Source organism: Xenia sp. Carnegie-2017, unplaced genomic scaffold (genome assembly GCF_021976095.1).
Source record: "Xenia sp. Carnegie-2017 unplaced genomic scaffold, XeniaSp_v1 HiC_scaffold_22, whole genome shotgun sequence".
Classification (NCBI taxonomy): domain Eukaryota; kingdom Metazoa; phylum Cnidaria; class Anthozoa; order Malacalcyonacea; family Xeniidae; genus Xenia; species Xenia sp. Carnegie-2017.
Window position 1 is genome coordinate 863,921 of NW_025813485.1, and position 11,454 is coordinate 875,374.

At 30.9% G+C, this 11,454-nt stretch overlaps 3 protein-coding genes across 4 annotated transcripts; 1 reads left to right on the forward strand and 2 right to left on the reverse strand.

Annotated features, from left to right (window-relative positions):
* Positions 1 to 289: 289 nt before the first annotated feature.
* On the reverse strand, positions 290 to 2,888 carry LOC124446871 (coiled-coil domain-containing protein 134-like). The gene is made up of 7 exons (XM_046997751.1): positions 2,638 to 2,888; positions 2,144 to 2,265; positions 1,674 to 1,758; positions 1,481 to 1,554; positions 1,277 to 1,381; positions 1,139 to 1,213; positions 290 to 795 (listed from the first exon to the last, which is right to left on the reverse strand). Exons 1-7 carry the CDS (start codon positions 2,762 to 2,764, stop codon positions 676 to 678), a joined length of 708 nt encoding a protein of 235 aa, XP_046853707.1. The 5' UTR covers positions 2,765 to 2,888; the 3' UTR covers positions 290 to 675.
* Positions 2,889 to 2,980: 92 nt separating this feature from the next.
* LOC124446491 (NADH dehydrogenase [ubiquinone] 1 alpha subcomplex subunit 5-like) lies at positions 2,981 to 7,554 on the forward strand. Its single transcript, XM_046997337.1, has 5 exons — positions 2,981 to 3,038; positions 3,799 to 3,843; positions 5,085 to 5,201; positions 5,890 to 5,955; positions 7,231 to 7,554. Exons 1-5 carry the CDS (start codon positions 3,009 to 3,011, stop codon positions 7,330 to 7,332), a joined length of 360 nt encoding a protein of 119 aa, XP_046853293.1. The 5' UTR covers positions 2,981 to 3,008; the 3' UTR covers positions 7,333 to 7,554.
* Positions 7,555 to 7,929: 375 nt separating this feature from the next.
* Positions 7,930 to 11,389, reverse strand: LOC124446490 (S-formylglutathione hydrolase-like). Of its 2 annotated transcripts, none has more exons than XM_046997336.1 (11): positions 11,254 to 11,389; positions 10,701 to 10,775; positions 10,501 to 10,589; positions 10,010 to 10,108; positions 9,819 to 9,943; positions 9,541 to 9,605; positions 9,410 to 9,464; positions 8,907 to 9,005; positions 8,773 to 8,838; positions 8,603 to 8,704; positions 7,930 to 8,322 (listed from the first exon to the last, which is right to left on the reverse strand). In XM_046997336.1, the coding sequence occupies exons 2-11, from the start codon at positions 10,769 to 10,771 to the stop codon at positions 8,242 to 8,244; spliced, it is 852 nt and encodes a 283-aa protein (XP_046853292.1). In that variant the 5' UTR covers positions 10,772 to 10,775; positions 11,254 to 11,389; the 3' UTR covers positions 7,930 to 8,241. The 2 variants fall into 2 exon arrangements, with proteins under 2 accessions (XP_046853292.1, XP_046853291.1); XM_046997335.1 differs by lacking the exon at positions 11,254 to 11,389 and adding an exon at positions 10,843 to 10,877.
* Between the last annotated feature and the right edge of the window lie 65 nt (positions 11,390 to 11,454).

Genomic DNA, 11,454 nt, shown 5'->3' on the forward strand with positions numbered 1-11,454 from the left:
CAAAATTGTTTTTTGGCGACATCAGATATCTAAGGCCGCGCTTGAGATAGCCGCTCCAGTTATTATAGAACTCAATGGATCTGAAGACTCAGTGAGAAAATTTTAACCACAGCTTACGTCTTTAAGGTTTTACTAAGTGAATGGGTGATAGAAAGCCATAAACGCGACTTTTAGTTTTTTTCTTCAGAAATCTATCATGAAAAGAATTGTAATCTTAAACTACCCTGCATTATTTTTAATACTTGTTACGTTAATATTACAGCCACAAATAGAGAAAAAGAAGATTGTATAAAAACTTTTCATAAAAGCTTCTTATTCAAAAGTTACTACTTTCCAATTGAAATCATACTAATGCAATAATCACGGACTCATTGTCAACTACATGTAATTTAAATACAATAGTGTATGTTGATTGTTTCATTCAGGAATGTTGGAAGCTGGATAATTTGCAGGCTTATAATATTATTTCTATATTCGAATTATAATTCGTAGAAAACAATGTATTTCAAAGAAACCTAATACAGTTTATAATTTACGTACGAGTGTTGCTCTTTTGTTGCCGATCTAAATTGGCATTGGATAAAAGTTAATTCTGTACAAATGGTTTATTTTGTGCTGGTGGGGGCAAAAAAAATATTTCTTGATAGCTGTAGATACTTATTTATGTTTAGATCGTCATAGTTCGGCATGACTGAGTCTTGGTCCTTTTGATTTCTTTTTCTTTTTATCTCGTTTAGTTTCATGCTTCGACGAATTTTGAGTTTCTTTTTGTGTTTTTCTTTCATACTCACTGTTCTGCAATTCACCAAAATACACCACCATTATAATATTTTAATTGATTATCCAGTTTTCAAGTTTTGGATTAAAACTTTAACATTATTCATTTCTTTAGGAATCTTTTGTTTTCACATTTAGTGAAGAACAGAACAATTTAGTAAGGTGGGAATTATACACCACAGAATATCTCCAATGTTACCTTATGTTACAAATAAAGACTGTTATTAATTTTTTAATACATTTCCTGATAATATATTCTGTTTATTTATAAATTTGCTTTGTAATTTTCCCTTGTGTAATTTTTATTTTCTTTTACTTTTCCAGCCAAATCCTGTTGTTTTAGTTTACTATTGTACTTTACCTTTATTTTAGCTTTGTCAGAAAATGGGTTGAAATAATTTGCATCACGAGGAATGAGATTCAGTTCTTGTGCCATCTATTGAAAAAGTAAAAAGTTCACTGTGAGTTGATGGCAACTCTATTGATGATAGTTTCTTACCAAGTGTAGTAGTTTGCTATCTGTATCATCATATATTCTTGTATTGTTGGTAAAACTTAAACTCCATAAAGTTAGTAACTTCCATTCTTTGTTTCTTGCAAACAACTACATATAATGAATTACATTTGATTATTTTTTTATTTGAACAGTTATTCAATGTGTTAAATACACAGAAAAACATAAACAAACTATAACAATTATCACCTTATGTGCAATGTCTGGTGAACGCAATACAATGTCTCCCAAAAATGCTGTGTTTTCAACAATGTTTCCAATTGCTGGGAAAAAGAAGTTAATGAAGAATGTAATTATATTTGGATTGCTGAGGCTTGCTTAACAATTTATTAACATCTGGGTAAAATGGTATTGTATACCACATCAGTCAATATATATTTACCTTCCTTTTGCTTTTGTTCATCAGGAAATTCATCCCCAGCAATGTAACCACTTGTAACAATTTCATTCTTTGCCTCTTGAACAGTCTCAATTAAAAAAACAATTGTATTCTCACACACCAATGAGAGATGCAGTAGGCAAACGTAGCAGATGCTTGCCTACATTAAACATTGTTTTATCTCTTACAAACTCGTATGTTATCTATAAGATAAGTATATAGCTACTAGACAAATAAAGTTAAGAAATTGCTTCTAAATAAAATGGCTATTTACACAGGAAGGGAGGGTGAGAATATACCTTTCAAACATAGCAAAGTAACTAAAAAAACGCCATAATGCACACCTCCCCTCCCGATTTAAATAGGCAGACAGTTTGTGTGAGGAAACATTTTCGACTTTTTTCATTCCTTGGTCACAGGAATATAACACTCAGAATAAAAAGGTCTAGTAATACATAAAAAGAAAAATTTACCTTAAGAATTTTTTCAAAAATCATATTGATTATTTGATACCGTTTTTCATACTTCTCCATTTTAATTATACTTTCTACTGCCATCATCTGCTCAGCTCGCTTTTGCTTAAATAAGCTCCGATCTAATTTCATGGTTAAGAAATGCAAAAAAATGAACCTAATATAAAATTGAAAATAACAAAAATCATGTAAGTTCCAAATTATGGTGTTAATGTTTAGAAAAAATTATAAAAGCGGTGAATTCAACTCCACAACCTCTATGTATACATTGAAAATATTTCTGAAATACTACCACCAACATTAAGTATACAATAAGTCAAAAAATATGCTAAAATAAATAATAATAAATACTGATGATAATAATAGTATGAAAAACCAAAATGTCAGACAATAACAATTTTCCTACATGTTCCTTGCTGTTGTAGGCTTGCGCAGGCAATGTTTTGCAAGTTTCTATAATTTTAAAAACTACTGCAGTACGAAGAAAAAGATACAAAGTTCCAACTGACTCGGTATTTGGCCATAATTCTTTATATTTTCTTCATCAACATCTGACATAACTTGCACAAAATGTTCTTGCAGAAAGAACAGAAAAAATGATAGCTGAAAGTATATCTTCATTTTCGCTGAATTCTTAAAATTTACAAAGGAAAACGTGAAACAAGCATGGACACAAGATAATCACCATTGTGATGGTTGTTATTGGGCCACGCTAGCATTTGCTTTTTGATCAACATAACACTGACTCAGCATAAATCAAACTCTCAGAAATTATTTTCAGAAATAATCTCCAAATCTATTACTGGTCAGCGGATGACTCTATACAGTCATACTTCAATTAGGTTTTCTATCAAAAGCATCAAAGATGGCGAAAGTTGTGCCGTATTTGAAGAAGGTAATTTTACTTAAATGTGTTTTTGTCTTAAATTTCTCTTGTTTATTTTGACAGAAAAATTACACGCGGATTCTCATAATAAGAAAATGTTTCACCTGAGTTAGGCAAATTGCTTGAATAGAATACTTATTTAGTTTATATAATTTACACTTTTTAATTTTACAGTCCTTCGGTGTGCTTCTTACATCATACATGTTTCATGACTATTGATTGAGTTACTCTTAATGAATGTAGTCTGCTTGAAATTGAGCTCACATAATTATTGACATTAGATAAATATTTTGTTGTAGACCTCGAAATTAACTACAAATATTTTAATACTTTCTCTGTGTAACAATAAGTCTGCTCGCAGGCTCACAGTCTGTGTGTGAAATGATCTGTTCTAAGAAGTATATATATTTATATTTTCCAAATTGATTTTTTTTCATTACCAAGTTCCTATCTCTCAAATTGGAAAGTTTGTAATGTTTTATTTCTGATGATGCTTTTGAGTAAAGTGTATATCCTATTCATGGAAATTTTAAAAAAGTATAATATTATTTGGCTAATATGATGCACATATGTTCATATTGTGGCAAAAAGCAAAAAAAAGTAGTAGCAGATGCTCAAAAGTTCCATTTCTCAAGCATTTCAAAAACGAAATTCAGGCATACAAGATTTTCATTTATTATAATCTTGTTACATCTTTTGTAGTCAATTTTTAAATTCCACTTGGATTATGAATAGTTTTTGCTTAGATGTTTAAAATTTTTGTTTTCAGACAACTGGTTTGACTGGACTTGCTGTTGCCAAGCAACCAAGAGAGGTGTGTATTTAAATTATTCATGTATTTAAATTACTTTTGTTTCATTTAAGTTTTATTAACTTTTCACTTACAAAAACAGGTTAAAGTATTGTTGTTGAGCTGCCAAAAAACAAACATGAACAACACTTGAATGACAAACTGTTTTATTTACAAAATTACTTTGTTCTTTTTGAGCAATGTTCAACAGAAAATGGCACACAAAATGAACATTTATAGTAAAAGGACTCCATGAGCAATATTTTGATACTTAAAGGAAAATTAACTATAGATAGTGTATTTCTGATATGTACATCACAAGCTGTGTGAAGATTGCGTCTGCAATAAAGTTTTGCAAAATAAAACACTCTACATTCTCTTCGATGGTTTTTGGAACTAAAGTCATCTATCAAACAGATATTTCAGAGAAAATTTTTGATTAAAAACCGCAAAAAAATCTTGAACTTTATATAATGTCAAGGATAAATAATATGGGGTGCCAAATGTGTTTTTATTATTTAACTTACTAACAAGAATATTTTGCTTTATTTATTTTATTCTATTATTTAACTAAAATCATGTCAGCTGATATAACATGATTGTATCAAATAAAAAAATTTTGTCATTATGATTTCATTGCATTGTATCAAAAAATAACTTGACACCACGTGCTTATATGGAATAACCAATTTTATCAATAAAATTTAATTTGATTATTTTAAATAACAAAATAATTTTTACACACTTGATGAGCCAAATGACGTCACAACTGTGTAAATACTTACAGTCTAGTCCCTCCTGAATATTCACAATGATATCTATACACTCATTCTGATAGGTTTTATTCAAAATATTTTTGTTTTCAATAAAGTCCATGGATGTTCACCTCATGATGCAAGAATTAAAATTAAATGAAAAACTAAACATTGAAATATATGTTACTTTTATGGTTAATTCATGGCTCATTAGTAAACTTAGATGATAATTAATGTTTTTGAGCCGATTGCACGAATCCTTGATATCATTTATTGGATTGTAAAATTTTCCAACTTCTAAAAATGGGTGTATTTTTTTCCCTTATAACAAAGAAATTTTGTAATCTTAGAGTCAATATTATATTTCAGTTAATGCTTTGCTCAAATCGTATATTTTCTGCTTTTAAGAGATTTTTTAACATTCAAAAGATTTTGCTATCCAGTGGATAGCGCTATTCTTTGTGCAACCTGTCCTGATCTTTGTATAAATCATTGTTCTTTCAAACGTAGACTCTGATGTCGTTGTATGGTCAAACACTAAAGGTCTTGTCTGTCATGCCAAGTTCAGCTGTTTATAGAACATCCACAGAAAGTTTGACTAAACAACGAATGAAATTAGTTGAAATGGTAAAATGATTTTGTGTTTTATGTCGTTAAATAAAATTTAAATAATAAATGTCATGTTTTTCTTAAATTATGTTTTTTATAGTCTGTGAATAATAAAAACTTTCTACTTTTCATGTCCTCCTGATTTTTTACAGTAATTACCAGAATGAGATTTTTGGCTTTGCCAACGTTTTTTCATGTATATGCTTTTCAACTATCAAAGAGATGTACTTGGATTGGAAGAGACTTAAAAATTTACGTGTCTAATAGCAAACACCATTTTTAACAGTTGTAAATTATAAACTTTTGGTATAAGATTGTGTGGACTGTCTATCTGTATTTCAGCTGCCTAAGTTTTATCAAAATATCGATAATTGATTTTTAAATGTTGTGTTTTAAGTTACCAAATATTGTGTTTTTCGTTATCAGTATTTTGGCATACTGAACAAATTGAAACATTTTGTATATTTTTGTACCTTTAATTTAGTCGAAAACACTCAGACTATTAATTATTGCTTGTGATGTCAATTTACAATTTATGGAAGAATTTCTAATTTTGAAATGAATTTTGTAATGAAGAAAAATTTGGAAATCTGGTGGTTAAATAATCTTATATTTTTTTCAAATTAGCTGCAAATTTTCTAATTACAAATCGAATAGTTTGCATTCCGTAGCCTTGGTTCAACTTAATTCTCATGTCTATTTTTAGGAGAGAAATATTGAAGAACTTGAAAAGAAGATTGGCTGTGGTCAAATTGAAGAAGTTATTCAGCAGGTACATAATATACAACCATTGTCTTTTTATCGTTAAAAATATGAATTAACGATACAACATGCATTTTGTTATTGCTATGAGTACTCGTACGTCAAACATGGTGGAAATGAGTTAAACTGAAGATAAACATAACTTGTCAATAAACACTTTTAAAAACTCATTAAAAATCTCCATTAGCCACCTGGCCTTCTATCATGGCAAGGTATTGAACTTTAGATGATCCATTTTGTCAATAAATGATATTATAATGAACATTAATGCCCAGCATATTGCTATAGTATGAATTGCCATTGTAATTAGAACTAAAAAAGAGAATTTTATATTACTAATTACAATGGCAGTTTATATTATTGCAACAGTGACGTCGCCAGGATTTTGCGAGTGGTGGAGGGGGGCACAAGCTAAAAGCTTATTTTGCCAGGGGGTATCAGAATTTGTCCCACGTCAGTTGAAAGCGAAGTTGCCTCTGCTGTAGGAAATTTCTGAAACATTAATCACAACATAAATAGTTTCAATTTTTGAACTTTCCAGTTAAACCTTGGCGAATTTGTACATTCTTCGTGTTACAACGTTATGTAGTTGTATTATTGATTCTAACGTTTTCATATTATAATACTCATAGAATTGCAGTATTTTCATGAGCCTTAAACTTAGTTTATGCTATTTGTGTATTTTTGTGTCTAGAAGATTGAGTCTACGAGTGTGCTTGCTCACGATGTCACGTTCTCTGATATGATGTAGTGTTGTTCATGACAAGCACCACAATATCTCTTGTTCTTTCTTGCCCTTTTGAATTATTTTAGAATTATTGTTTGTTTTTTTTTCATTTTCAAGCAACAAAAAACTTTACCACTCAGTTGACAACGTAGAAAGCGTAAGTGCAACGCAACTTAGCAACGCCACTGTATTGCAATAAGTTGGGCATTAATGTTCATTATACGATTAGGCGGTTGTACATTATACAACAAAGCACATAATTGTAAATGTACATCGTCCAGGTTGGTATGGTCCTAAGAAGGACTGTTTTTGTTGTTGTTGACTGATTTTCGACTCTGAAGATGACTACCGCTAAGGTTGTCGAAACGTCAGTCAACAACAACACAAACAGTCCTTCTCAGGACTATACCAACCTGGACGATCTACATTTACAAACATGTAACGATACTCCCGGGTTCAAACCATTTACTTTACAACAAAGCACGTTGTTCAGTAAACAATGTATCGTATTTTATCATTAAACTTAATCGTATTTTAATTTACTAACATGAAATCCAGGCAAAGGATGAACTTACTTTGGCTGAAAAAATGAAAGAATGGGAACCATGGCAACCACTTCAAACAGAAGCTCCTCCTGACCAATGGAAATGGCCCATATGAAATTTTAAAAAATGTGTGGCGAAATTAACTTTTTTGTATGTCCTTCGTTTGAGAGTGGACTGATTCGTCAGTGAATTTATAACTTGCCATAAATATTTCCTTTCACTTGTCATCCATTATAGAGAAGTATAAGTAAAACATGGGGAAAGTGATGTTCCATAAAAAGCCAAGAATATTTATCATTAAAGCTTGACCAGGTTACAGTAGACATACACTGACAAATTGAACGTGTAATACGTTAAGACATTGGCGCCATTGTGAAAAAATCTCGTACTTTTTCAACTTTATGAATTTAAAAACATGAACCTTAATGATCACGAAGAAGATGAGATCAAACTTTTACCAATGAATCGTTCAATCTTTCTAACTCAACACCAACGACCATCGAAAACAGATGCTCACGACAAGTCTATTGTAGCAGAATTTCGTTTCAAGTTTTGTCTTTGCTATACACACCAAAATACAAACGGGTTCTCATCTGATCGACAAAAATGGCTGCAATTTGAATTCAATGCTTTGAAACTGATTGCTTTTATACTTTTACCATCTAATATGAGGACATTCTGCAGATTGTAAACAAGGCGAGACCGCGTTGGGTGAAAACGAAGTTCCAGATTTTAATGGTTTTTATTAAGGTATTATAATTGATTATTGAAATAGGCGCTCCGAATTAAGGTTACTAAAGGTTAACACTCATGACGTAAGCAAGTCCATTTCTCCCTCCTTGACAATTTGTACGTTTACCGAAAACTTATGACTATTCATGTAAATTTGACAATGTATTCTGCTTTTTTATAAAGATGAATATTTCAACATCTTTTTTCGCATCAACAATATATTTCGTATTTAAATTTAAACTACACTTGTATCACTATTTTTACCATACATACACAAAAAACGATTTCGTTGCTAAGATTTGAGAAATTTCATATGATGTTTTACGTGATCTTCTACAAATGTTGAGATAAAATAGTAACTATGATCATATTCCTACATAAGAAAATAAAAAATTGTTCAGTGTAAAAATCGACTTAAAATAAATCACGATTTGTTACAATTTGTCGTACGTATAGCAATAAATGAGAAGTTTATTGGGCTCAAGCTGACCATTTAAACAAGCTTTACGACAAGTACGCGAAAATCATTTAGCTTTATGTCCCGAAATATTTTGCTCGTAATGGATCATGAATGATAACTGCTATAAAATTTTTAGTTTGGCCCACACACAATAAGATTAAATGAGTTAACCGGGGAGAAATGACTTTCTAACCTTGTGCATTCGTATATTCAAAGGATAATCAGCTTGTTTACACGATTCTTGAAATGTCTCAGGAAGCAGTTGTTTTGAATGATAGAAACTATCAGCAACTCCCTACCAAGTAGACAATCAACTTACTCATCAATTCATCCGCAAACTTCATTCTAAACCAAATATTATACCTGGTCAATTAGAATTTCCGGCTTTGGACCTTCGTAATTTTTTATTAATTCCGAAGCATCATAAGTCTAGCAACAAAATTATAAAATTCAGCTCTCAACTCTACACTTTTTCATATTTATTGAATGTATTCCACCTTCCACGAGTCTTCATTGCTTCCAAGATATCCTTTGAAAGCTTTTTGTCCCCAAGGACAGTTAATTGGATTACAGATTGGGGCAAACGCTGATACTGACTAACAAAAAAAATATTTTAGCACGAAAAATGGCTTCTTTACAACGACAATCATTCTGTCAAGTGTTTCTAACCCGTGATCTAAATCAATCACTGTTTGGATTCACGTGATGATCTAATAGTATTCACGTGATGATCTACTAGTATTCATTACTGTCGTGCCTTCCCTTGAAGAAATCTCATTGGCTTACTGGTCAGCTCATTATTAAATTAATTGTTTTAGATACTGTTAATTGACACACAATGTCAAGTGAACCAAAAAAATGACTTGCAGGGATGGTCTAGCGTAACACTTGGCAAAAAAATTTGACAGCTTGTTTGTACATTTTGAATCTAGTTTATGTTAAGAAACATTTAAAATGTCATAACGATATGACGCAAAGTTTTCCAATAAAAATGGCTAACCTTGAATAATTGAGGATTTTTTAGAAAAGCAATCAGTGCACCATGACCGCCCATGCTGAAAAAAAATAAAGCACAAACCACGTTAGTCAAATTTTTTTTTAACTTAAATCTCAAGCTGTTAAACATAAAACCTGTGACCAAAAATTGACATGTGTCCTTCAAGAACTGGGAAATTGGCGCTAACAAGAGCAGGAAGCTATAGAAATTCATAAAAACTGCCTTAAATACAACAATAAAATTAGGTTCTGTGAAAAGCAATTGCTAAAAACTCATTAAACACATCTGCAAACAAGGCATAATGAGAAAAAAAACAAAGAGATGGTAAAAATGAAAATCAGTTAACTTTTTAATAACTAGCCAAATGCAATAAACTTTGCCATTTTGTTAATCATGAACTCCAAAAATAAACCTCTTTTGTGACATAAGAGTACATTCTAAAATGTTTCTTCCATTTTTCTTCTGTTGCATCAACATAAAATCCTGCTCCTGTTCCAAAATCCCAACTATCATCCTCTCCCTCAATGTTACAATTACCTTAAGAAATAAAAAAATATGCTAAAGTCATTGCTTTTAACATATAATTAGTAATTTCCAACTAACGTGGACTTGTATCAGGAGCAACAACAATAACTCCTTGCTCTGATGCAACTCTCTGACATCCTGCCTTTGTTATGAAATTTCCTTCTGTGCATGTTAAACCTATATTATCAGACAAAAGTGTTTTTTTAAGGCATTAGGACATAAGCTCATTTTGAGAGCATTTAAACCTCTCCATGCAAAATGTCAGCAAAACGTTCTCTATAATTGGCTGTTTAAAAAATATTTTAAAGTGAATGGCTTCAACCCAAGTGATAAATCATTTCTTATTTATAGATATTAACCATCCACTATGTTTTGAAATCCTTATGGAAAACCATTCAGGACAAAGTGTTAATAAAATATTTTATCCAAACCAGAAAAACCTTGCATATTATATATGTGTCACAACTAATTTTTATCTCAGTTATGGTTAATTATTACAAGACAAAAAATTAAGCAAACTTTGCTTTCCCTTCTGGCTTCAATAACTACAAAAAGTTAGATATATATACCTGACAACCAAAATAACACTGGAACTTTACCATGGCTTGCTTGTGGTGGAATGTAAATTGCAAAATTCATATTACAAGCTAGTTCTTTACTACAAAACAACATAAATTTGCACTCTTATTAAATTAGTTTACCTTGACTTATCTATTAAATTACTAATTGGTCTTTTGATTTTAAAAGAGAACGTGTATATTAATGTCACCTTTTATGGTTAAAAACTTTTTGATAACCACCAAATGTTTTGCTACTGGAAACTTCTGTAAGACTTGACATAGTTCTGTATAATAAAAATGATTATTTTTTAGAGATCTTTAATAAATTTTCAGTTTTACTACTGTACGTACATGAATTTCTCTACAAACATGTCTTGCTTTGAAATTACATTTTGTTTAATGTAACTTGCACCTTAACCCAACACAGGTTTTTCAGTTTGATTACTTTATAAAAGAAACCAGGTCTACTATACTACCAGGTCTCCGTTCTTTCACTTGATGTAGGTTGTTGTTTCACTTTGCTTAAAAAATAGCAAAATTTGCCCAGAGCATTAACATCTCAAACAGCAAATTTGCGTCACTTATCACTATTGCAATGTTGGTAAACCAGGGCAGGAGAGTATTCATGTGTTATCTACTAGACTCTTCAATAGCTAAAGGCAGCATCCATTCATGGGCAAAACGTGGTACAAAGATATATCCTGTTTCAGAGCATAACATGCATCTAAATTAATCATCAAAATTTTAGGAAATAAATCTCACCTTACGGTTCGTGAACATATGCGTGAATCAAGGCTTACAGTTGCAAATAATTTAGTAAATATAGTAAAAGGAGCGATGATCCAAATTTGGAAAGAAAAACGCAAGTGCAATATCGGCAAATTAATTTTAATTTTTTACTCAAGTTAATTATGGACGTTAACAGATGGCAACAGAAAGAAGGGGACTAAGACTTAAAATTGT

Bases quoted from the DNA above. Each gene is read 5' to 3' on its own strand.
- LOC124446491 (XM_046997337.1), top strand. From the start codon at position 3,009: ATGGCGAAAGTTGTGCCGTATTTGAAGAAG. The intron at 3,039-3,798 runs GTAATTTTACTT...TTTTGTTTTCAG, and splicing joins TTGTGCCGTATTTGAAGAAG to ACAACTGGTTTGACTGGACT. The intron at 3,844-5,084 runs GTGTGTATTTAA...TTTCAAACGTAG, and splicing joins TTGCCAAGCAACCAAGAGAG to ACTCTGATGTCGTTGTATGG.
- LOC124446871 (XM_046997751.1), bottom strand. From the start codon at position 2,764: ATGAAGATATACTTTCAGCTATCATTTTTTCTGTTCTTTCTGCAAGAA. The intron at 1,759-2,143 runs GTAAATTTTTCT...TTTTTAATTGAG, and splicing joins TTTTTGAAAAAATTCTTAAG to ACTGTTCAAGAGGCAAAGAA. The intron at 796-1,138 runs GTAAAGTACAAT...GGTGAATTGCAG, and splicing joins CTGACAAAGCTAAAATAAAG to AACAGTGAGTATGAAAGAAA.
- LOC124446490 (XM_046997335.1), bottom strand. From the start codon at position 10,862: ATGTTTGTAGAGAAATTCAT. The intron at 10,590-10,700 runs GTGACATTAATA...GTTGTTTTGTAG, and splicing joins AAAGTTTTTAACCATAAAAG to TAAAGAACTAGCTTGTAATA. The intron at 8,705-8,772 runs GTATAATATTTG...TCTACTTGGTAG, and splicing joins CGGAAATTCTAATTGACCAG to GGAGTTGCTGATAGTTTCTA.